The 25,781-nt window shown below is 39.6% G+C and overlaps 2 protein-coding genes across 3 annotated transcripts; both read left to right on the top strand.

Moving 5' to 3' along the window:
• Positions 1-726: 726 nt before the first annotated feature.
• Positions 727-9,678, top strand: vps51 (VPS51, GARP complex subunit). Its single transcript, XM_005800804.3, has 11 exons — positions 727-1,141; positions 1,401-1,530; positions 2,249-2,395; positions 2,489-2,708; positions 3,580-4,480; positions 5,071-5,286; positions 5,402-5,485; positions 5,576-5,710; positions 5,790-5,911; positions 7,056-7,143; positions 8,905-9,678. Exons 1-11 carry the CDS (start codon positions 968-970, stop codon positions 9,163-9,165), a joined length of 2,478 nt encoding a protein of 825 aa, XP_005800861.1. The 5' UTR covers positions 727-967; the 3' UTR covers positions 9,166-9,678.
• A 213-nt stretch (positions 9,679-9,891) lies between these two features.
• tm7sf2 (transmembrane 7 superfamily member 2) lies at positions 9,892-20,548 on the top strand. Of its 2 annotated transcripts, none has more exons than XM_005800765.3 (11): positions 9,892-9,997; positions 10,699-10,778; positions 12,080-12,276; positions 12,962-13,016; positions 13,303-13,497; positions 14,512-14,615; positions 15,750-15,869; positions 16,562-16,730; positions 16,808-16,888; positions 17,117-17,239; positions 20,201-20,548. In XM_005800765.3, exons 2-11 carry the CDS (start codon positions 10,709-10,711, stop codon positions 20,359-20,361), a joined length of 1,275 nt encoding a protein of 424 aa, XP_005800822.1. In that variant the 5' UTR covers positions 9,892-9,997; positions 10,699-10,708; the 3' UTR covers positions 20,362-20,548. The 2 variants fall into 2 exon arrangements, with proteins under 2 accessions (XP_005800822.1, XP_023197984.1); XM_023342216.1 differs by having other exon boundaries at positions 9,898-9,997; positions 10,560-10,778.
• Positions 20,549-25,781: the final 5,233 nt, after the last annotated feature.

The raw sequence follows: 25,781 nt of genomic DNA, 5'->3' as shown, positions 1-25,781 counted from the left end.
ACAGTAATAAACAGTGCATTCACTCTTTTTTTGTGCGTGTGTTTATCTGATTAAATCATTTATACTCCTAGAAAAGAGAAGTTTAATCTTAGAATTCTAAATGAAAGCTTATTTTACCACACCAATAACATTGTCAAGCACAAGGGCAGAGTCTGTTTTTACACAATCAGCAGACTTAAAAGGAAGGTCAATTCCTTCAGAACGAAGGGAATTGAGGGAACAATTAGGACTAAATAAATTTAGTTCATTCAAATTTAAAATGGTGTATATCAGTCATTGACATATTAATGGAATAAAATCCCATATTTATGCAAGATAGATAACAGTGGTAAAAAGTACAGAGAGAAAAAAGAAGAGGTCCTCAAATAGAAGCTGGTGGCACTCCTCATAGCAAGAGAAATCCCGGGGAGTCGGAAGGGAAGGTGGTCCAGACCCCCCCAATCTTGGAAAAATCTAAAATTGTCCCCCCAAAAGAATCATAAAAGAAACCTTGTATTTAAACAACACCAATATGAAAAGACGATAAGAAGTAGTTATAAATAAATCTGCCATGCATCTAAGAAAAAAATATCGAACTTTTAGGTCCACCATTGTTAGAACAATGATTCAACCCAAGAAAAAAAAGAAAGAGAAAGAAGGTAAATGGCCCTTTAAATCGTTGTGGCGCTGGCATGCGCAGTAGTACATCCGAGTCAGGCGTGATTACGTAGACTTTGTGAGAACGTAAGTGTGGATTGGTTACAAATGCGGAAACAACAACGACTCCATACAGCTGCTTTTTCTCTCAAAGAAAATATGACAGATTTGGAATATTTTGAATAACAAGTTTTCGTTATTCAGGACATTCTCCGAAGCTGAAACATATTTAATCATTTTAAACGGGGAGTTAAGAGTTTTCAGTCCGTGTTTCAGAGCTGTCAGGTGTTTGTTTCGCTTCGTCCGTTTTGGCAGCTGGTCGGAGTTCAGTATGGACGCCGACGGTTCGGTGTCGGACGAGTCCGGGAGGAGGCGGAGGGTGCACGGCATGCTGAAGCTTTATTACGGGCTAAACGAGGAGGGCAAGGCCCCGGAGCAGCTGCAGTCCCTGGATCCCTGCGACATCAACGGGCCGCATTTTGACCCGGAGCTGTACCTCAACAAGGTGCTTCTACTATCACGCCGCAGTCGTATAATCATAAGTCGCTAAAGCCACATATTTTCCAGCACTTTATATTTACATGTAAATACGTAGGATGACTTTGAGGTCTTGCTCTGGAAACACAAGACACTTGGTGGATGTTAATTTAAGTTACTAAATTAGCATGAATGGTGGATCTCCCTCGCCACTAATTAATACAAATGAATTATTTTATGTGCTATATTAAAGGATGTTTATGACCATTATGTTTCTTAAACTACAGCTGAGAAGAGAGTGCTCCCTTTCTGAGCTGATGGACCATGAGACCTGCATGGTGAAGCAGATCCGCTCTCTGGACAGTGACATGCAGACCCTGGTCTATGAAAACTATAACAAGTTCATATCTGCTACAGGTAAAGCAGATGATACAAATGTATCTGTAGCCCCTGAACTACTTCATGTTTTGTCACGTTACATTCACAAACTTCAATGTGTACAATAGGCCAACATAAAGCAGTGTAGCATTGTAAAGCGGAAGAATAATACAAGATTTCAACAATAGATCAAGTTTCAAGCCATGTTCTCAGTTTGCTTTAGGTCTGTACTTTGACTGGGCCATTATAACACACAGACTCATCTAAACTTTCTATTGTAGATATTTATTAAGCATTTTTTAGTTTTCTTTTCACAAAAGAAAACTAAAATTTTAACTTTTACGGCTCTAAAGTTTTATTTAGCTGCACTGAGGGTCAGCGTTAATTGCATTTTGTTCAGACAGTAACTCGTATTCATTACAGATACACTGAAATATTTCAATCATTTATTTCTTGTAATTTGATTATTGCGCACATATAATGGAAATATTTAATTGTATGTATAATGAATCTATTTTAGTTTTTCTTTCTGATATGAGTGACAAAAAATGCTTAACATCTTCCACAATGTTCACATTTTGAGATGTATTTGTAGCACACTTTAAAACAAATGCTAGACTACTTTGTATTAATCTAGTACATACATTTCAACATCACATTGAAGTTTTCAGTTGTAATGTGACATAATTTGTAAAGATTTAAGGAGACTGAAGACCTTTGCAAAGCATGTAGGTGAGATATTTCCTCTTTTTGTTAGACACCATCAGAAAAATGAAGAACGATTTCAAAAAGATGGAGGACGAAATGGATTGCCTGTCTGCGAACATGGCTGCCATCACTGACTTCAGCGCTTCCATCAGCAGCACGCTTCAGGACCAGCACGCACAGATAACCAAACTATCTGGTATGATCCACATTAAAAAAAAAAATTTTTTAAACTTTTGTTTACCTTTAGGATGATTTTGTTAGTTATTTGTCCTGTTATGTTTCCTACCAGGGGTTCACACGCTACTGAGGAAACTTCAGTTTCTGTTTGAGTTGCCTGCTAGACTGAATAAGTGTCTGGAGCTGCAGGCCTACGCTCAGGCAGTGAGCTCCCACCGGCGTGCTCGCTGCGTGTTGCAGCAGTACAGCCACCTGCCTTCCTTCAAGGGGATTCAGGACGACTGCAACGCCATCATGGAGAAGCTGGCTCAGGAGCTTCGGCAGAAGTTCAGGTGGAAATCTGTTAAGATCATGGATGTCCGATGAAGGAAAGATGACACAATCATTAATTACAGGCTCCTTAAAAAGTCTTAAATTCTTGTGTCTAAAATTAAAGCTTTAAAACATGTTAAATTGATAAAATAAGTTATGCGTTGGCCTTAAATGCGTTAATCACAGGTCTCATTTTTTGTTGTGCCAGGACTATTTAATATAGTTTGTTGGCTTGTGGTGCTTTTCATTCAGGAAAAAGTCTGAGTTGTACGCAAACATTTTTATTGGGTGAGGCTACCGCATACTGGCTGCAAAATCATCATGTATCATGAGTACTTGCAAATTTAAAGGCAATTGGCTTGCCACTGGCTGACTTCTGCTGCCAAGTGCCAACCCATAGGAGGATAGGTGCCAAAAAACTTAAGCTTAGGACTATGGGGGTTAAGACTGTAGAGAGCCGTATGCAACGACAGAAGCACAAAGTTCACAGTTCTTGTTATGGTTGTTTGTAATGCAGCAAGTTCCTCCAACCATCCCCTATATTTAAATTTTTTTTCTGTATTAAATTTTATTCTAATTTCCAATAAATTAAATTTGACTTTCTGAAACCTGTAGATACCATGAATTAGTAAATATGTCCACAGACATGTTTCTTTCACTCTTGATGTGGTAAGCCAGTTGAATAACTGGGACTGAGAACAAAAGCCTTTTTTTAAGGTTAAAAAAATCGATGCATTTTCTTCAACTTTACAATTATGTCACATGACATCCACCCCCTTAAGATGCGTTGATGTTATGGCAAAACTTGTAAAAGTAGGCATGTGAATATGGTTGCAAGGCACCATGTATTGACTCTGTTCAACAGTATGTTTTGTGTGTGTGTGTTTATAGAGATGGTGGGACGAGCGCCAAAGACCTGTCGGAGTGTGTGGAGCTAATGCTGCAGCTGGATGAGCCAGCAGAGGAGCTCTGTGATAAATTCCTGAGCCATGCACGCTCTCGACTGGAGCTGGACCTTCAGGGGTTGGAAGCAGAGATCAAACCGTACCCGCCACCTCCAGCTCCGAAAGAGGCTGCAACACGCAGGTCATCGTCTTCTACAGCCGCAGGATCTCCGAGCGATAATTCCCCTAAGACGCTCTCTCTACCTTCTCCCACCCCAAACACCGACATTCTCGAATTCATAGACAGAGGCTGCAATGAATTTGTCAGCAGCTTATGTCTGGTTATTACTTCCTATCAAGAACTGTTCATCAACCATGCTCAGACAGGCGAGCTGGCTTCGAAGAATATTCCTCAGATGGCAAACGGCAAGCTGCAGGCCTTCGTGGATGACCTGGCGGCTCGGTATTTCTCGCTTGTCGAGAGGAGGATACAAGAAGAGAAAGGCGTCGGCGATAATTCCCTCCTGGTCCGCGCTCTAGACCGCTTCCACCGCAGACTGCAGGCCGTGGCCAAACTGCTGCCTGGCTCCGCCGTTCCAAACCGGGGGACGGAAATCGTGATAAGAGCGGCAACGGAGCGAGTGAAGCAGTATCTCTCTGCTCTGCAGAGCTTCTACATGGACAGCCTGACAGATGTGAGACAGGCCCTAGCAACGCCTCGACTTTCCGTGGCTGGAGCCGGAGCGCATCTAGGAGGGCCTGCAGCTGGCCGGGATGCTCCCAGCAGTCTTCCAGAGCTTCTCTCATCTCTGTCAGCTTCTATTCTCAACCAAATCAAGTCGGTGTTGGCGTCAGTCCATCTCTTCACCGCCAAGGACATTACTTTCTCTAACAAGCCTTACTTCAAGGTAAATCTCCTTTGTTAAAAGCATTTTTTATTAACTTTATTGATTTTCCATCAGTTGGTTCCTTCCTCAGAAAGTCATGCAAAATCATTAGATTCATGTTACTGTATAATTGAGGGTTTTTTGCTAATTTTCCACAAAATTGGTCAAAAACATTGAGTTTAAGTGATGCTAACTCTCATCACCCATGTCAGGTAACAATTTGTGATCAATGTGGCGAGTAACAAAAAGTCACATTTACCGACACAAGTATCGCAAAATTTCTGGCTGATATTTGTAAATTAGCTTTACTAAATCATTTTGATAGCAAAAAATCAAAAACAAAGGCGGGATTTCTGCTAAAGGAGGGACAGATCAGTGTGAAAAGATATTTAATATTATTTAATTTTAAGAAGCAATTCCAACACAGCTGTTTATTAATGTCTTAACAGTTTGGGTAGAAGTTTTATCAATACATTCTGGCACAACTGGCCATTTGAGTACATTCCTGATATGGACATTGCCCAAAATGAAAATGAGTTTGACACTACTGTTCTAAACAAAGTTAAAAAGTGAGTTTTTAATGAAAGCTTTTCTCTGTATCGTCGCCATAGGGGGAGTTCTGTAGCCAGGGAGTCCGTGAGAACCTGGTGGTGAACTTCATCAGGTTTGTGTGCCAGTCTTCTCGACAGTTTTGTGAAAGCGCCGGAGACAAAGGAGGATCCACGCCCCCGGCTCTCCTGCTGCTGCTGTCTCGCCTCTGCTTGGACTTTGAGACGTCCACCATCTCCTACATACTCACGCTCACAGATGAACAGTTTCTCGTCCAGGTATTGGAGAAATGTCAAATATTTGGAAAAAACACATAGATGTGTGTGGTTGTTGCATGACAAACTGTAAACGAGTTTTTAAAATGACTGGTGAAAGACTGGCCATCTTTTTCAGCACCAAAATCCCATAACACCAGTCACAGCATTATGTGGAGAAGCAAGAGAAGCGGCACAAAAACTCCTCAACCATTATGTCAAGGTATTTCACCATTAGAAATAAAAATACAGAGTCAAGAGTAAAAGTACACACCGTATCCAAGACGACACCTTGTTTTCTTTCTCTATCCAGGTTCAGGGGCTGATCATCTCCCAGATGTTAAGAAAGAGTGTTGAAACTCGAGACTGGGTCAACACCATCGAGCCTAGAAACGTCCGAGCTGTGATGAAGAGAGTAGTGGAGGACACCACCTCCATCGACGTGCAGGTATCGCTTCGAACGACAGACTGAGTCAAAGTGCCGCTGTTCCTACCGGAACATCATCCATGAATGTCCTGCACCGCAGGTGGGTCTGTTGTATGAAGAAGGTGTGAGGAAGGCCCACAGCAGTGACTCGAGCAAAAGGACCTTTTCCGTCTACAGCAGCTCCAGGCAGCAACCCCGTTATGCAGCCAGCTACACACCGAGGTGAAGCAACTTTGTCTATAAAACTCTGTTGCACTGGTTAGCAGTTTGTGTTTGTAACTCCTGATATACAGATCAGAGGTGAGTTGTGTTTCTATTACAAACATGCACAAAACTTTGTCGATATTCTGCTAATACAAAAAAAAAAACTGTTTCACAACTGCAGCGTTTCCATTAAATAATGAGCCGGTTAATGTGATAAGTCATTAAAAATCATGGCAGCGACAGATATAGACACTTACAGTACATGAGACTTCAGTGTCTTATTCTGGCGGTGGAGCGACTTGCCCCTTATATCTCAGAGCGCCTGCGAATGTATTTGGTGTTTGGGGGAAATTGTAGTCAGCGATTTTACAGAAGAGCTATGAATGAAATACTTCCAAATGACAAACTCAACTCTTGATGAACTTCATTCTTTGGCAATGTTAGTTGTTTCAGCACTGACTCTTTGTGGCACCAAATGAGGCCATCTGCCTTGTGGCAGTTTGTACTGACAATGTGTCAATTCGTACATGTTTTGAAATGCTTTGCAACTTACTCATATTCTACTGTAAAGAGGTGGCTGTTTTACTCAAACATTACTTTAGTCTGATCAGGGACCATATTTCATGAGCCAACCAGTCCCTTTGAGAATCAGACCAAAATAAATAGAAACATTATACAATGTTTTTTTGATAGTTGCATCCAAGTTAAATAAATTATGCAAGGTTTTGGCATTTATATGCTCATTTATCTCCTTGATTCATAAAAATGCTGTGAACAAATTTGTTTAAATGGGGAAAAAATGGAAGTGGGAATGAGTCGGTGCAAAATTGGTGAAGAGGCTACTTGAACCAATCCCATTCAGAAACAGACTGTCATTTAAAACTGCATTTAAATTGGATTTGTCATATTAAGATATTTGTTGGCAGCGATTATGAGGTATTCAGAGTTATGGTTATATATGTTAAGAGACGAAGAAAAAGCATCTGAAATATGATCACTGTGTCTACAGAGTTAACGTTATCATAGTTGCAGTGTTCCTAAAAATTCTTTAAAGTGAAAACTATTGAATTTGCTTTTCTCTAAATAAGTGGATCGTTATTGTTTAGTGATAATGTCTAGAATAGGAACAATAACTGACTGGTTACCTGTTGTTTACCTGCAGTGCTCCCATGGATACCAATCTGCTGAGCAACATCCACAAGCTGTTTTCTGAAAGGATCGACATCTTTAGCTCAGTGGAGTTCAACAAGGTCAGTGCTGATCTTCATTTAGTTAAATAAATATTATTTAACGGCCTTAGAAACGGCACATGAGAATCTCCTCCACACTAAAGGAGCAGAACGTGATCTGGGACCTGGAGGCTGTCTGCCTTTGGGAACGAGTGAATTGGAGCATGCTCAATGATGCTGCTGGTTACATTTTCAAGTAGACTTCTTCGACTCTGGAGGCGCGGACGTGGGCGCACTTTAACATGCTAATGATACCCCTCGATTTCCTCCTTCACATCATTTTCTAGCCACTCAGGAAAGAAAACAACAGAATGTTTAAGGCTGTTCTGCCAATGTAGATTCTTGTTGCGTTTATCTAAAGCAACGCTAAAAACTTTATTCAGATTTATGTGCTGTTTTCTCTCTGAGTCTGTGTAGAAGTCTCCCTTCTTTGTGTTTCTCGTTTCCAAGCTCTTGATTTAATGAACTGGGCGTCCAACCGCTGGCTGATGTCTTCAGTTTCCTCATAAGCACGTAGGAATTGTCCAGTGTGTGGAGATCTGCTTCTTACAGAGCATGACTTTGCATTCAGAGATGCTGTTCTTTGCTCTTGGGAAGTTTGAATATTCCTTCATGTTGATATGTTAACTCACAGTAATGGTTTCTGTCAGACGTTTACAGCCACTCAACATTGGCATGTCATTTATGTTAATTTTGATCTTTAATTGATCTCATTTGAGGGGGAGTTGATTATTAAAACTTCAATGCATTTTTACAAACAAGTATCAGGCAAATTTACATTTACTGTGGATTTTCTCTGACTTGAATAGTGACAAAATTATACAAACTGGATCAAATTAACATAACCACCCCCACCAATATTTGAATAAATGGCTTTTAGCAAGTTACAGGAACAAAAACACATTCTTCTTGTAGCCATCAAGTAATGGCAGTTTGCATAAAATGGCTGGCTGCCTAGAACAAATAATTCATGAATTTCAACAAGGCTGACTTTGGAGCCATTCCAAAAGCTTTATGTTAGTCAGCTTTACCTATTCCAAAACCAACTTTGAGATGTATTTGAGGGTTCATTTACACCAGCCCTGTTCAGTTCGCTTTGATCCAACTCTAGTTTGTTTGCCTAGAAAGTGTGGTTCATTTAGGAAGTGTGAATGCGTAATCGAACCCTGATGTGGACCAAAAAGTGAAATTTGGTCCTCCTAAAAACCCAGGTGAAGACTGGTTGAAGTGAACTCTGGTGCGGTTTGAATGCATACGTGAACGCCAAGCGGACCAGAGACCGCTTCAAAAGCAGGACGCGAACTAAAGTGCAGGGCATTGTGGGTAAATACAACCAAAACAAACGCATGAGTCTAGCGCTAGCTGGAAAAATTGTTTTTTTTTTTTGGTTTGTTTGTTTTTTTAACAACTTACAAAAGAAAAATCCTACAACTGACGCCACTTTATTTTTGTTTACACTTTGTGAAGAAGGTTCAGAGGTTTTCATGTTTCCCTCAGTAGTTCTCGGTGCAGCGCCACCACAGGCGAGGGGAGGAACAAGGTTTGGATCGTTTTGACACAATGGAATGTGAAAAAGTACCACACCAGCTGAAAATGTAACAAATGTTGCAACTTTGGTCCCCAATCCAACAAGTATAAAAACATGCAGGAGGGTGGCTTTAGCAAGCTTCAAACGTTGTGGTGACTGTGAGTTTGTTTTGACCTACGCTCTACTGTTCTTCATTCCTTAGGCCTTATCTCGTCACCCGTCTGCTGGCCAAATTAACGTGTCCTCTCTCCCAGGTCTCTGTGATGACGGGAATCATCAAAATCAGCCTGAAGACGTTCCTGGAGTGTGTCCGCCTGCGCACTTTTGGGCGCTACGGCCTGCAGCAGATCCAAGTCGACTGCCACTACCTGCAGATGTACCTGTGGCGCTTCGTATCGGACGAGAACCTTGTTCACTTCCTGTTGGATGAGATAGTGGGAAGCGCCGCCCACCGCTGCCTCGACCCCTCACCGATGGAGCAGAGTGTTATTGAAGTGATCTGTGAGAGAGGTTGAGTTGTACCTCTGTTACGTTGTTCGGGGATCGTTTAGCCACTATTGGCATTAGTTCGGTGAATACTGTAAACATATTGTAGGAAAATAATTATCCGAATCTCTTGTTGATTACTACTACCACAGTTCTTGGCTGGTATATTTCCAAGATTTACCAATCATGATGTTGTCTGTTGAGTTTACTTACAGTTTCTGCTGTTAATCATTTACTATCAAATAATAATTAAACAAAAAACTTGGATTCAGTGTGAAAACAGGGGATCTCTGGCACTCCGACCTTGAAGATAATATGACTGTGAATAGAAAACACTGACGACTAAAGAGCAAAGCTGTGTCCAGTGAAAGCTGCTCCATTAATAAATCTCTTCAGGCTATTCGCGGACTTTTTTTGTTTTCATTCATTAACTGTAAACTGCAGTACATCTATGTTTCCTGTCTGTTTCCTGTACATGTCTGAATAGTGAATACACTAACTTGAATGTGTGTCCAGAATAAACATGTATGGGTTTAAAAGAACATGTTCTTATTCATTCTTAAAATATGAAACTTTACGTATTGCTTTCCTAAAGCATCGATGCGACTCGAGAGTTATTTCACAACAGACTAGCCTCTGAGGAGTTTTCCAGCTTCAGCTATCGCCATCTGGTTAGCTGGCTCTGATTGGTTAAGGCATCTTGTCTTCACCCTCTTCTGATGACAACGGACAAATCTGATTGGCTGAGAGGGAGCTCCATGCCGACAGGTCGCACTTTGGGCGAATCCACGTGCAGGTTGCAGAATGGACGGACAGGACAGCCTCTGAGGCTCCGCAGACTCCCTCCTATACCCAACACTGGTAAGAACTTTAATTTACTGTTGAATAACAGATTCTCACTTTGACGTTCAGGTAATGGTAACTGCGGCGTTTCTAGATGGTGTTTACCTCCCATTTCTGTGTAGAAAGGTTAGTCTGTGTGTCACTGATTGCACTTTGACCCAAGTTTGGTCCCCGTCATTTTTGACAGATATTACATTAGCACAACCCGCTTATTAAACATACCCTAGAGCAAATAATGTCAGGATTATAACTGCATAAAACTTTTTCACTTATCCTTGAAGATTTTATTTTCTGCTCTTCGCAGTTCTATTATTTTCTAAGGCAACATTTTGATTCTCATTTATTGAGTGTGCTTTTTCTTTAAATGTAAATATTTAATTTAACAACGGATCTAGTCTGAAATGCAAGACTTCACAATATTTTAGAAAGTTTAAGGTTTTTTTTAAGCATGTATGGTGTATCATATCAGCTGTAACATCTAGATAGCGATTTTATAACTGCGTTGTTGTACACTCCCAGTTAGACGTTTATCAAGGATCATTGTCCTTAATTTTGAACCATTTTCCTGTTGATTTTAAAGGGAAGTTGAAGAATTTTGAGTTTTATTATGCCATCCACTAATGCTGCACCACCTGGAGCAAAACAGACCAGCGTCCTGATGCTGCCACCGCCACAACAGTTTTCATGACGTCCACTATCTGTGTCAATATCCTAAACAGGAGGAGAAAAATGGGACCCAAGAAAGCCCTGAAACACAGACTGTCAAACGACACAGAAAGAGAGTTTGGAGGAACTCTGGGTAAGCTAGAGCCGTGCCGTGAAGTTTAATACATTTGAATCTGTGAGTCATGTAAAAATAATAAATGAAGACACTTTAGGACCGACTGTGTTTTCCTAATATATTTTCACATATGGAGGAGTGGCAGAAACTTTTCTCAGGCTGATGTCAGAGACTGATAGATTGTTACAAGAAGCGTCTTGCTATTTCAGCCTAACTGTAACACAAGCTATCAGAGGATACTTTAGGTGTCCTAACACTTTTCTCAGTTTTTTTTTTTTTTTTGTTGATGTGTTGCATTTAATAAGTAAAGTAAGATAAATTTTTGGTTTTAATGTTATATAAAATCTTTTTTTATTTCAGCCAAAGTGGATAGGAGTAACTGTTAGAGGACGAGATGTCCTAACTTTTGCCTCCACTAGGAAACAGTTTATTGTTGATGTGTGTAAAATAAAGTTAATTTCTGGTGTCTTGGTCCAATTAATCCGTTTCCTTTTTTAGAGATAAGCAAGATTAGACATTATTATTAATAAGCAAACACATATTATATATGAAAGGAAGTCACAAACTTGTGCACTTCAATACAAATGCAACATAAGCAGTATTATTTATTAATGTATTATAAAGTGATTCACTGATGAACATGTACGCTAATTTGTGAAAAATGATTTTTCGAGACATTGTTAAACTAGTTGTTTTCTTACAGAAATTTATTTCTTTTTAGTTTCTAGTGCAAATATCTTAGTACACTTGAAATAAGACAACTTACAAATAACTGTTCAGCAAGGCAAAGGAGCTTATATTACATATATTTTTTAAAATCCCTAATATTGATTTTAAAAAGTACTTGCTTTACTGGCAGATTTTTTTTGACTCAAGACATTTTTCCCTAAATGACAAAATCTGATAGATTTTTTTAAAATAGCAATATTAAGGAATTATTGGCATAAAATAAGCTCCTAAGTATCACACTGAAGAGTTATTTTTAAGTTAGTTTTGTCTTATTTTAAGTATACTACGACGTTTGCTCTAGAAACGAGGCAAAAATACTTGGTAGGGTTTTGTGTTTATGCAGTTCAATAATGTGTTTATAGAACGGAGCTCATCTGATACTGAAAGGCTTCTATCCACAGTAATTTGCGACCATGCAGATTGATTTGCTAATCCTGACATAATTTTAAATGTCTTTATTGTCTGGTATTTTTTGTCCCATTCATTTCATGCAGGGACCTTCAATACCTTCGGTATTTTTGCTGTCATCAGTCAAAGTTCTTGAACTGTCTTACCATCCCATCGTCTCATTTCCTCCTCTGTTCCTTCAGGTGCCGTGTGCATTCCCGTTTTCCTCCCACTGACCGTTCTCTTCCTGATCTGTGTGAGCCAATCACCGGAGGCCAGCGTCCTCCAGTGGCCCCCCTGCCTCCCCTCCGCCGACCAGCTGTGGGACCCGCTGGCTCCCATTCTGCTGCTGGGATGGATCGGACTGCATGTCCTCCTCTACTTGCTGCCGTTAGGAAAGGTATGAAATGTCTACAAAATGGCCACTTGGTTTTGGTCTGTCACATAAAATCTCAGTTAAATCCAAGGAAATCTGTGGTTTTAATATGATAAAAGAAGGTTCAAGTGTTATGAATACTACAAATATAGTACATGATTAATCAATGACAAACCATTAAACTGTTTATATTTTATATTATTTAGCCCTGTGAGGTGGCTGTGTTGAATGTCCTTGTCGTCATTTGTTTCTTTTAGTTGTTTATCTTTTGTTTTGGCCATTAATAGCACTCTACAGAATGCAAGATCTTGTCTAAACTTACAATGTAAAATACATAATTAATTAATCTGCAAGTGTAGAACAACAGAAACACATAAACAGTAGTGATGGTATTATCTTTGGCCACTGCTTATTACATCTTTAAATAAATATAAAAGGTAAAACAGAGAAAGAGTTCATTGAGTTTCTCGTTATGTTATTTGTTTTGATTTAGACGATTACCTTTCTTCAAACTGTATTTTGTGATTATTGTTTTGACACATCCATCAGGTCTTTGAAACATTACTACATTGTTCTCAAGTATAATATTGATAACCTTTTGGTCAGGCTGACCTCGAGATGCTGCAGCACATCTACTACTGGGTATTTTTCATCAAGTGTTTCTGCTTGATTTGGTGACGTTTCTCACCAGTGCTCTTTCTGTATGCAGGTTTCTGATGGATTAGCGCTGAGGGACGGAAGCCGCCTCAAGTATCCCATAAATGGTATTAATCAGCTTTATTGTTGATCAACAGTTTTTTTTTAAAATAAATCTCTTTGTCCAAATAAATAAATAAAGTATGATGTTTTATTGTTCTGCATCACCAGCTGTTATATTTCCTATCTCCTAGTATGACACTTTACTCATGTTTGCCTGTTTGAGCTGGTTTACTTTAGATAAACATTTCCTCTATCTGCCAACTTTTAGCTGTTTTTTTTTTAAGGCAGTCCTCCATCTGTTTGCTCTCCCTGGGGCTATAACATTTAGCTTTGTTTGTTTTCCTCCCTGAGGTTTCCACGGCCTGTGCATCAGCGCCGTGTTGCTGTCGGTGTTGCTGGGGCTCGGCGCTCCTCTTGGATATCTGTTTGAGCTGCTGGTGCCGCTGGCGGTGTCTGCCATCGCCGTGTCGTTCCTGTCCTCCGTCTACCTCTACGTCCGCTCTTTCTGGGCTCCCTCCCATGCTCTGGCCCTGGGGGGAGACACAGGTGAGAGAGTGAGCTTCACCAGCAAAAAGCAACACGAAAGCGCTGTGTAAACACGGCCAGTGGCTACGCACTGCGCATTCGAATGCCCGTTTGTTGGATTGCGGGAGGGTTTTTGGTTTTCCTGTGGGTAAATATCTAAGAGCCCTGCTGCTCGGCAGGAGTTTGCAGGCACCAGCATCAACTGCATTCTGCCTTTTTAAGTCGGGTGACCCCGCTGCGCCAGCTACACGCTGTTCTTATGTCTCCTCAGGCAATAAGCAACCACAAAGGCAGAAAACAGCAGAAATGTTATTCAGTTTCTGAGAGGATACATTCTGCTAATAAACAGAAAAACACATATGACTGTATCAGCTCTGTTTCTGAAGTTAGAGTTGCATGTGGGGCTGAAATGATTCTCGACTAATTTTGTGAACAATTGATCGTTGACCAAATATGCGGACTCAAACAAGGTCAATTGCTGAAAGAACAACATACTCACATCAGCAATTAAGCCAAAAAATTAATATATTTAGCATTTAAGAAAAACCTTCTTTGTCTGTAAATACATTTTATCCAACTCATGGCCTAGTTTTAGCTTCACTTGGTTGAAATTTAGCATAAAAAAAAAACTCCTATTCCTATTTGCTGCCCGTTTATTAATTGGTTTATCCAAAAGTGAATCAACAGATCAGTCCTACACTGTACTGACGTCAAGTGGAAAGGCTGAACTTTTACACGCTAAATGAATGCTACGTTGTAAAAGTTTAGGCAATAAAATGTTTGTTTTCTTATTTGCTTATTGGTAATTAATGTTTAAAGTTATCAAATATATAAATGATGCATACAATTCTTAAAGAGAACATGTAGATAAATGGTTATATTGGTACACAATATGAAATTTTATTTCATATTTCATTTGTTCTATTTATTTATACAGGAATAAGGTAACTTGAACAGTATCTTAACACTTGAGCTGAAGAAATCTAAGCATCTTCAAAGAGTCGTCGTTTGTACTTGTTGTCTATCTTGTTGTAGGGAATCCCCTTTATGACTTCTTCATTGGGCGGGAGCTGAACCCTCGGATCGGAAACTTTGACCTCAAGTATTTCTGTGAACTCAGACCAGGTCTGATTGGTTGGGTAAGTTCATTATTCAATGTGACAAATCGTGTTCTGGTTTACTTTTAAATTTTTGATCACGTTTTCCAAAGGTTAGGAAAAAGCGCAACATAAAACGTCACATATTTTTTGTTTTCCTGATGGTGATGTATCCAAATGTGATGCAAAACTGTGCCATAAGAACTAAACTCCCTTCTAAAAAAAACAAACAAAACAAACAAAAAATAAACTGACCACCGGGTGGCACTGTTGCTCTCCTCTGATCGATTTGCAACCTCAGTTTGTCGCAACCCAGATCAAAGTTCTGTTGCCTCCCTGATGACCCAGCACAGTACCAGATTTATTGGGCACTTTTATCTCGCGTCTGCGTCACCAGAGAAAATAATTTAAAAAAAACATACTGTACAGAGAGATTTATTAGTTTGGAATTAAACGTTTTTATTACTCCACCAGATCCTTTCAGAATAGAAATAAAAAAATGTATAAGATTTAAGTACGAAAGGAAAGTGGCGTCCCTCTTTAGTCACGGTGCAAGCAGTTAAACCTTTGTACATGTGAATGTTTTAAAGCGGCGTGCGTAGGAGAGCAGAAGAAAAACCTTCCACCAACTGGCTCCAGACAATGTGTGGGATTTTATTTTATTTTTGTCTTTTATACATCTTTGGAAATGTCAAAACTATTTACTTCTTAGTGTTCAGAATTTTTACAATTGATGATAATATTCCAAATTAAAACAACTAAATGAACTCACATGATCGTGTACTGACAAATGGCAGTAATTTATTTACAGTTTGAAGCTACAGAAGATTCGTAAGGGTCAGAGTAACAAACGGTAAGATGCAGAATTACAACAAAGTCACGATTCACTTACATTTATCATTTGGTTCACAATGTATCAGGCTGAGACTGGAACATTGTGATCATGGATTTAGCTTCGTATCAGGAGGAGAAGCTACACCATTAGCTTTGATTGCTAATGCTTTGCAATAGAAATCAACCCCCTTGAGCTTTTTTTTTTTTTTTTTTAACATTACCACCAACTTTACAAACTCTACCTAATGCGGTGTACTTAAAATAAACACTACTTCAAAAAACAAGTCATCTCTGACTGAGTGAGTGATTACTATATACTAGCTATTATCTCTGTCCCTTCAGGGGGTCATTAACCTCGGGATGCTGATGAAGGAGGCGGAGCTTCGCGGTTCTCCTTCCCTCTCCATGATCCTCGTCAACTGCTTCCAGCTGCTTTATGTGGCAGACGCTTTATGGAACGAAGTGAGCTTTGTTACTTGTATTGTACAAAGATATTTGATATGTCACATGTGTCAAACTCGAGGCCTGCGGGCCAAATGTGGTCATTTAGAGCCGTCTAGACTTCAAATTACATGAAGAAGTCCTTCCAGTTTTTCAACAAATCGGGAAAAATGTACACAAAATTCACACAAAATCTACAAATTCCCACATTTTTTTCTCAAAATTGGCCAAAAACATTGAGTTTAAGTGATCGCAGCCTCAGCCTTCTTTGATGTCAAATTATAGTCAGAGATCAATACGGCAATTAATAAGAAGTCACATTTAATATCATACATTAGCACAAACATCATAAAAGTTTCTTACAAATATTTCTAAATTAGCACCACAAAATCGGTGATTTTGGTTGTTAAAAAACCCACAAAAAAAATCTCAAAATCCTGGATGGACTGATCAGTGTGAAGAGACGTTCAATGTTATTTTATGTTAAGAAACACTGAAGGCTGAAACAAGCAGCTATTTATTCATATTTTCACAGTTGAATTGGTTTTATCAATACATCCTGGCACAACTGGCCTTTTAAGAACAGTCAGATTTTTGATGTGGCCCAAAATGAAAATGGGTTTGAAACTCCTGTGTGGAGGCTGATTCAATATTTTATTTTGCATTGTTAATATGTTTTTTTTTCTTTTTTGCTGTTTATTCATTCTCACCAGGAGGCCGTTCTGACAACAATGGACATTGTGCATGATGGCTTCGGGTTCATGCTGGTGTTTGGCGACCTGGCCTGGGTTCCCTTCACCTACGGCCTGCAGGCTTCCTTCCTGGTTGTTCACCCACAGAGTCTGTCTTTGCTCACGGCGGCGGCCATAGTTGCCCTCAACGGTGAACATTGTTTTCATTGGGTTGTGTTTCATGGCACATTTGATGATTTTTAAACACGTGTTTCCGTTTGTCGTCAGGTGCTGGGTATTACATTTTCAGAAAATCCAACTCGCAGAAGAACCAGTTCAGGCGAGACCCGACTCACCCCAGTGTTTCAGGTCGTCCGTCATTTCCATTCTTTTATTTTTTCTTTTTTTTTTATCGTTCGGCAAAAGCTGTGGAAATTTATTGAGGGAATCCATTTTGTCACGTCATTTGATTTCATTTGTAATAAAGTAACTCCGCTCATGCATGTCCTCCTCTTGTCAGGACAGGAGAGGAAGAAGCTGAGGTGTGAATTTTTGTGTTTTCTTTGCCTAATCTGCATTCTGCACAACTCCTTACAGGACTGGAGACCATCGCCACAGCAACAGGGAAACGGCTGCTGGTGTCAGGCTGGTGGGGCTTCGTTCGTCATCCCAATTACCTCGGCGACCTCCTTATGGCGCTGGCGTGGTCCCTGCCATGTGGTAAGATCGCTTCAGACTCCCCGCTGCCTTGTTGACCAACCTCACGCAGCCTCAGAGGCTCTTTTGAGGGACTTCAATTGTCAAATAGAATCTAAAATAGAAAATATATACAAAATTGACCAGTAATTCTTTAGTTTCTTCATGTATATTTGTTAAAAAAGATCAACTGAAGTACGAAATATGCAATAATAATAGGTGAAACAGGCTCAAGATTCTCTGTCACTTGTCTTTCAAGGGCAGAATAGGAAAAAAAGTAATTGATTAAGACAGTTTTTGGTCCTTCTCTTCTCATTATGAGATATTTGTATTATTATTATTAAATTAGTAATAGTTTTTTTTACTATTATTGTTTAAATCCCAGTTCATAGTGTGTGTTAATGACCAGCTGGGTGGAGTTTTAGACCAGTGGAAAAAAAGTTTTTTGTGATGGCCGGACGAGGCCAGTAAACATTTTACGGGGTCACCGCTATAAAACAAATATTCTACAATGTAATATAACATAAAGTAACATAACATGACTCTGAATTTCAATTTCTTTTACATAAAAATTAATCTCTGGAGCCACAAAGAGGTGGTGAACATTTTTCAAGAGGGGGCCATGGTCCTCCCTAGCCCCCCATTAGAGGACGCCACTGTTTAAGTTGTTAATTATATCCAACAAATCAGGTTGTGTGAATCTGTGATATTTGATAAAGTGAATTGAGCACAGAAGCAGCCCTTCCTGCTTGCACATTTACTATTTAGTTCCAATTATCTACTTATATTTAACTATTTGGCTTGTTTTTATACAAACTTCATCAACCACATAAGAAATATCCTGCACAAACAGAAGATGGTGCGTTTGTGGGCTTTCTGTTTTTCTTGGCTCGTTAGATCTGTGCCACTTGGCAGGGATGTTGTTCCACTTTTTCCAATCAAAGTCTCCCTGTCACCAGTGGCTTCGGAGAGAGGTTTCCTGCTGACAGCCATGTGATAGCATCCTGACTCGTGTCAAGACCCGCTTCAGATACTTGAGCTTTTTTCCGTCATTGTGGTTGTTGGTTTCGCTTTGGTTCCTTTTAAATGCATTTTGGGGAATTTTTCTTTTTCAATAAAGAAAGAAAATAGGCCAAATAGAATTATGGATTATTCAATAAATCTCTATAATCTGCGATGTAAATATCTACGACTTTTTTCCGTGAGCCACCACTTCACCAGGTAAACTGACAAGGTGACTCTTTGGTTTCAGCTCTTTAATGAATCAGAACCTGCTGCTGACTAAACCTTTTACAGTGAGATGTTAGCATGAGTCCTCTGAGACACGATGAGTAATAATAATCAGCCTTACAGTGATTTTTTTTTTGTATTTTATTTTAAAGTAGTTCCATATAGTACACAGCCTACATAGTAAACCATAGCAGCACAGATTTCTGTCTGAAAGCCTGATGGTTGCTACAGATATCTTTACAGATAACATTGAGCAGAGAGGATTGGGCTTTTTCTCACACGAGCCCTTTCATGTTTTTGACTTTTTTTCCTCATGGAGGTCGTCGTGATCCCTTTTGTAGGACAGCAGTGCATACCTAAAACTTGTTTTAATCTCTTTTGATGTTGAATGGCATGACCTTAAAGTACCGATTGCCCATGCGCCCCACGTAGCTGGACATCAAAGCTTCCCAGCACCTTCTTCACTGCTTTGAGGTCATCTTTAATATTCTTACATCTGATGTTTTGTATTCAGTCCCTTTCTTATCTTCACATCCATGTGAAAACCCTACAAAACACAGCAAGGGTGAAAGAAGCCATAGCTGTTTCTGGCACTGTTTACAGTATAGTCTGCTAGATAGTTTACACATTGATTAGCAGTTTTTTTTTAAAATCATAATAGCATAATCTCACACAGAAAAGTAAAATATTATCTTAAAATAAATATATATGTTTTTAAATAAATTCCACCCTTCGCAATCCTGTTTATTCTAACTGAAGTATTTTTGCATAGAAATGTCTAATTAGTAATCCAGAACGTCCTTATTGTGGAGATATACTGTACCTATTGGATGACACAGAAGCTTTTTCCTCTTTGCCGCTCCACAAAAACTGTGTGATTTGCTCAGATAAAACCAACTTTTGAGGTATTATACAACTAACACGACATGTAGTTCTGGAAGAGAAAAGGCCCTGAAACCCACAGTTAAGTATGGTAGCAGACTTATTATGCTGTGGGCCTGTTGCCCTTCCAAACTCTCTCAAAATCAGGTTACAGTTCATGGCAACGTGAAGAGATTTTAAACACACATCTCTCTCCCTCGGATGTTTTAAGGCCTTATTCTGCCTTTATTAACCTCTTACGATATTTTCTGCATTTTTGACCAAACAGTGAGATTTTGACACAATGACAAGGCAGACTGCATCACTTTTCCTTGAACTATCCCCGAATAGCAGCTGTCAGACCTTTGTTGCGGTTGATGTTTCTCTCTACCTCTCATTGAAATTCAGCTCAAAGTGACTCACTGCTGTCGCAGCCTTTGCAACCGAGACGTATTTTGCAGTTTCTGTCTTAATTGCTGGTGCAAAATCCCAAACTGAGAAATTCTTTACTTCTAAAAAAAAAAAAATAAATAAATGGCAGCATGTTCCTGACAAAAACTGAGGAAACAATGACAGACAGACAAAGACTCTAAGTACAGGCTTACAAAGTGACCGTCAAGATGAATCAACACTGAACTGTATGGGCATAATCAAACAGCTATTGAGCGCCAGGCTTTTATGTAACGCAGACGGAAAAGAAAGTGCGCTGCTATTTGCGGAAGGGGGCTGCACTCTTGATTACAGCTTGTTAAATGTGGTTCACGTCACAAACGCTGGTGAAGCGAAGGTGTGTGTTTCTCCTCTCCAATCCAACACTGATTAATCCCTCGGGTGACATTTTTAGGCTGCTTTTTAGGTCATTTATGCTTGTTGCTCTTCTGTTTTCCCCTTCAGGCTTCTCTCATCTCTTGCCATATTTCTACGTGGTTTACTTCACCGTCCTGCTGGTTCACCGGGAGGCCCGGGACGAGAGGCAGTGCAGGGCCAAGTACGGACTCGCGTGGGACGCCTACTGTCGCCGAGTTCCCTACAGGATCTTCCCGTACATTTACTGAAAAAGGACAACATGCTGGATTTTTTTTAAATGCTGGTGCACAACCTCAGTTTACATAGAACCAGAATGTCAAATTTAATTCACACAGACCAGAAGTGGAACCTGCTGGTTGAGATCAATGTTTACATCGGAACTGGTTTAGATGGTAGAGAACTGTATCAAATTAAATTCTGATTTTATAAACCTAAGACCATAAACATTTCCTCTTTTTTAACATATGTGAAAATAATTTCCTCCGAGATAAGACAAAAAACAAACTCTGAATTGTGTTTTTATTGAAATGAAGTCACAACAAGTACAAGTATTTTATTGGGGTTTTAGGTGATAGGGCAACAAAAAGTAATGTTATTGTGAGGTGGATGATTTCTAAATCTTTTTAGAAGTAAAAAAAAAAAGAAAAGAAAAGTGTGGTGTGCATTTAACATTCTCATACCGCCAAATAACGATCAGTGCCTTTAAAGTTACCTATGATTAGCAAACAAACGCTACCTGAATGTAAGTCTGTTGAGAAATCAAAACCTGGCGTCTCTAGAAAATCATCAAGGAGGAAAGTCTTTTTCATTTGCAGTTCATCTAAAGACGTTTATTTAGATGACACGTGGGTGGGGGGCGTGTCCGTCCCCCCCCCCCAATATTGGAGGCAGGCGCATTTGTCCCCCCTGATAATTTCACTGCAACTGCGAAAAATATTTGATTTTGAAATCTTCCGCTCGCGTGCTTTTATTTTGAAGGCGCACCACAGCGCCTCCTCCCTCCTCTGAACGGAGAATTGCAGTGCTAGAATAGTGATGCTGTGGAAGAAATTTCAAGAGACTAAGGAAGCTCTGGTGAGGTCTTCAATTAGTTTATTGAGTATTAACCGGTTTTAATTGACCAATAAATTTGATCAGAATCTGGTGGCTAGCTTGTGCGCACTGCCAGAGTATTTATCTTGCTAATTGTGAGGCAAATGATAAAGTGAGTGTTCATTGTGGAAGCCATTTTGCTTGATGAAAGACTGAAGCCATTTTGTTCAAAAGGAAATGGAAGAAGATGTTTTTGGGGCAGTTTGTCACCTTGAGATGATAAATCAATTAATCTCATGATGCTGATCTTTCAGATTGTGTTTTTGCATTATTATTTTGCCATTACCGTTATATTACTTAAAAATTGTCTCAAAACAGCAATATTATCGTTTATCGCAATAACGTCTGGAACAATTTATCGTCCATCAAAATTCGCTATTGTGACAGATATGATAGTTAATTTATTACACGGGGTTGCATAGTTACTTTGAAAAAGTAACTTGATTATGCAATGAAAAGTTAATCCATCAGCTAGAAAATGTGCATCTCTTGTCCCTCCATTGTTTACGTTTGTGTCGCTGGTGTTACACATGGCAACTCCCCAAGGAAAAAGAAGAAAGCAACAATATGTGTTTACTAAAAAAAAAAAAATACAAATATAGTAACACACAGTAACTTGGATAGTAACTTTAATCTGAGTATTGGATTGTAAGTAGTAACGCGTTAGATTGCGCATTACAAGGGATCAGATTAGAGTAACGCGTTGATGACAACATTGTTTGACATTTCTCCTCAAGCTATTTACCGATCTGTCAGGTTTCCGATATGTGTCCCCCCTCCAACGATAAACTACGGCCTTGGTGCGAGTTGCTTTGACCTGGTTTGTCGCACAAAAACTATGAAATAGGAAGTCGTGAAGCCGATGAACTGCAGCGGGTAGCCGGCACAGTATCTTCATTTAAACTCTTCCAGGCAACCTGCTGCAGTTAAAACGCTGCTCGTTTCTAAGCAGCTGCCTCCTTTAAAGGGAAAAAAAAAAAATCCACGATTTGTTGCCACAATCTCTGGTCTGACTCGTGCCGCACGTTGTCTGCTGTTGTTGATTATGACTCTTTTTTTTTTCTTTTTGTCTCCAAACAAATTAAAAACCGGTTTCTGACAATATATACAAATATGTGCCTCCTTTCCATTATGATTCACCTCGCATTTATTCTGCAGGTGATTCTGCATGGCACACCTCTGACTTCACCTCATGCAGTCAGAGATGTGCACTCAGACGACGGAGCGCTCTTCATTTGTCACCTTTTCTGCCCTTTTGCAGCGCCGCAGGCCTCTGGCTTCACCCACACGCTGTTTTCTGTTGTTTTTCATATGCAACGTGCTAATTAGGTGCTTGTACAATGATAGGAATGCGTCATAGGATGCAGGATTTCCTACACGTGTTCACGCTTGTACTTGCACGCATTTGTACACTTCTCTCTTCTTCTTTTGTCGCTTGTATTTCAGGATCAAACTATAATTGTACCGTAGAGATTTATACTGATGCTTTTTGTTGCACGTCAGACTGAAAGCAGAAATTAAATAAGCATGAGGGAAAAACCTCTATACCCAAAAGCGTCATTTGTAAAATACGTGATGTAATTAAATTTTTGGGGAAGCAGGCCCTGTCTGACTGAAACATCGCAAGCAGTTGGACATAATTTTTTACGTCTCGAGTTAAACCATTAGCTGAAAGTAAAATATGCGGTTAGTTGAGATGAATGTGATGGATATTAATATAAATGAGGCGAGAGCTGACAGTCAGAGTGAGTCACGGTCGCCTCTCCGTCTGGACAGACGATCCACGGTCCACATAAAAACATAAGTGTGAACAGGTTTGACACATTCTTGGACCCAAACGCTTTGCCTAACACAACACTTCCACTTCTACAACCGTCTGAAGATTTGCAAGGAAAACGGAAAGAATAGAAAAGCAGATTATAATAGTGGATAAGTACAGAATTTTCTACACTCGCTAAAGAATTCACCCCCAATTGTACTTTTCCACGTTTTGCCACATTACCGTCACACACTTCAGTTTATTTTATTTTATTTATTTACGGGATTTATTACCAACATAAAGCAGAGGGTAAGTCTGAAGCTGATCTTATTAACTCTGAAACCTGCGTTTTTTCCTGCACAATGATGTTATTGAGTGTTAAATGTGATGTGTTTATGCTGGATGCACGTATATTCAGTGTGGAAAATAGATATAATATACTTTTTGCAGCATTAATACTCTTGGCCGCTGCCTTCCTTTCCACTTCCGCTTAATTCTCATCTTCCTCGTCTGTTCCATCTTCACGTTCTCCAATTACAGTGGATTACTCCGGTAGAATGTTCATCTGGACCAATCAGTGAACAGAACGAGAAGTTGTGAAGGACGTCAATTTTCTGCTCCATTTTAGACTTGTAGTCTGCCTGTAGTTGTAGGAGATTGTGAACGAAGCCATTCAGTCGACCACACTTCCACACATTGACTTTACGTTACCAGCTGCTTTGTTCAGCTTGGCAGCTTATCTCTTCACAGCAGAGAGATGGTTGTTTACATTTCAGCCTATCATGGTGAGATTCATAGCGTCGAACTGCCTCTTTACGTAGCTGACAGCTAAACAGTAACGATTGACTAAAATTTTAAATTCCAATAGAGTCTAAAGGCTCCAAAACTGAACAATTAATTAGATTTTAAGAACTATTGATTCAATTATGTTTGTGTGACACAGTTCTTACCTTAGACATGTATGGTAAGGAATTCCCATTGGGTGGAATTTCTTGATTATACAATATTGTTGAGCTTACGGATAAGATATAATTAAATTCTGCTTGGCAATTTTGATCTGATAGCATATATATCAATCACATAAAGTCTCAGTTATATGAAAGCCTCTGAAAACATTTCACAAGGTACGAATACGTTTGAAAATAATCTGTTTTAATATTTGGCAGGAATGTTTTGCTGCAGACAAACCATGACGAGCCCTTTAGCATATCCCCTTTTTCTTTTTAATTAAACACACCGAATTACAGAAATTGGATTTCTTTTCATGGTCTCCTTGTCAGTTAATGTGCTGGTAATCTTCCACTAAAATATGACACTCTCTCCGCATATTTAAACATAAATTTCACATGTAAGGCGCTTTGCGGTTTTCCTAACCCATACAGTCACAATAACATGCAGCCTCGAGTGTCTTGCATAATAATGAATGAGCACAATAATTGCCAGCATGTGTGTGTCTGTCTGCGCGCACGCACCGGCCGATTGTGTATGCCAATCCTGACGTTTCAGGCCCATCAGTTGTGGCCAGTTTCCATGGTTACATCTCTCGGGGAGAGCACAGACGTGGGAGAGAGGGGAAAGGAGTTGAGACAATTATTGTGGTGGAGGGTGCTGTGAAAGGAAGAGCCCAGGATGATGGGAGTGCAGGAGTGTGAACCGTGGGCTGAGACAGAGTAGAAAAAAAAACAATGCGTGTGTGTGTGTGTGTGTCTGTGCGCGCTCCTGTCTGCGGCCGCTATGACACACGGCGGGCTTCAGGTTGTCATGGCTGCTTACCTGAGTCCGAGATATTTATGTCCTGGTAAAAGGTTTTTGAGCAGAAAAGCGGCGCCGTGGGGCATCTGCACCACTTTGACTTGAATATTTTTGCTTTGAGTGAGACCCTCGATGTGAGTCAACAGGAATTTCTAGTACAATTTGGTTTCCATGGTGACAGCGGGGAGCGATATGTCCTCTTCAAACAGAGGAAAAAACACCAGCTTGAAGCCCTGTTGTTTTCTGTCTGAATCATTATTTAGACTATTGATATACCGCAGGACCTGACAGGCACCAGAACAAGCCCCTGGCTTGTTTTTGACAAACACCATTTGTACATATGACCTGTAGGTGTTTTTCAGGATCATAAATTTTAGCAGGTCAGATTTTTATAAGAACTTTTCTAGACGAGAGCCAGTGATGCTCCCAGAATGTACTTTAATATGTTCTCACCATTTCAATTTAATTGTAGTTTATTTTGCAATATGTAAACAATGAACTGAAAATATCTTATGAAAAAATAAGTAAAGTTTGGTTTAGATATCTAAAAGAGAAAAGTTTGCGCTTTATTAACCGCATTCCTTTTCTACAGGTCATTAGGAATATTAATGAAATAATATCGAACAGAAACACAAACTTTTTCTAATTATTCACTCTTTTGAAAGACCTTTCAGTTGTAATTTTCTTCCTCCTGCAGAAAACCTGCTTTCAACATTTCCACGTAACTGAATGTCTGACCTATTACAGCAGAAGGACATTTATTTTGTTGAAAATTAGTTACCAGCATCAGTCATCAGCAATCACTGATGATTGTCATTGAAAATACAGTCATCAGTCTGTATTTGATGACTGGTCAAATACAGACTGATTAGTTATCTAAAACACAAATACTAGCGCACGCTGAAATACTTCTCTGTGCAAGCCTTGCAAAACGGTGAATATTGATAGATAATTTCAGCTGCTACATTTGTAACTTCCTGTTGCAGCCTAATGCTAGCTAGTGCTGCCAATGTCAGCCTAAAGCTAGCTAGTGCTGCCAATGTCAGCCTAAAGCTAGCTAGTGCT

Source organism: Xiphophorus maculatus, chromosome 11 (assembly GCF_002775205.1).
Source record: "Xiphophorus maculatus strain JP 163 A chromosome 11, X_maculatus-5.0-male, whole genome shotgun sequence".
NCBI lineage: Eukaryota > Metazoa > Chordata > Actinopteri > Cyprinodontiformes > Poeciliidae > Xiphophorus > Xiphophorus maculatus.
The sequence above is the reverse complement of the archived record's forward strand: the minus strand, read 5'-3'. Positions and strand labels throughout refer to the sequence as shown.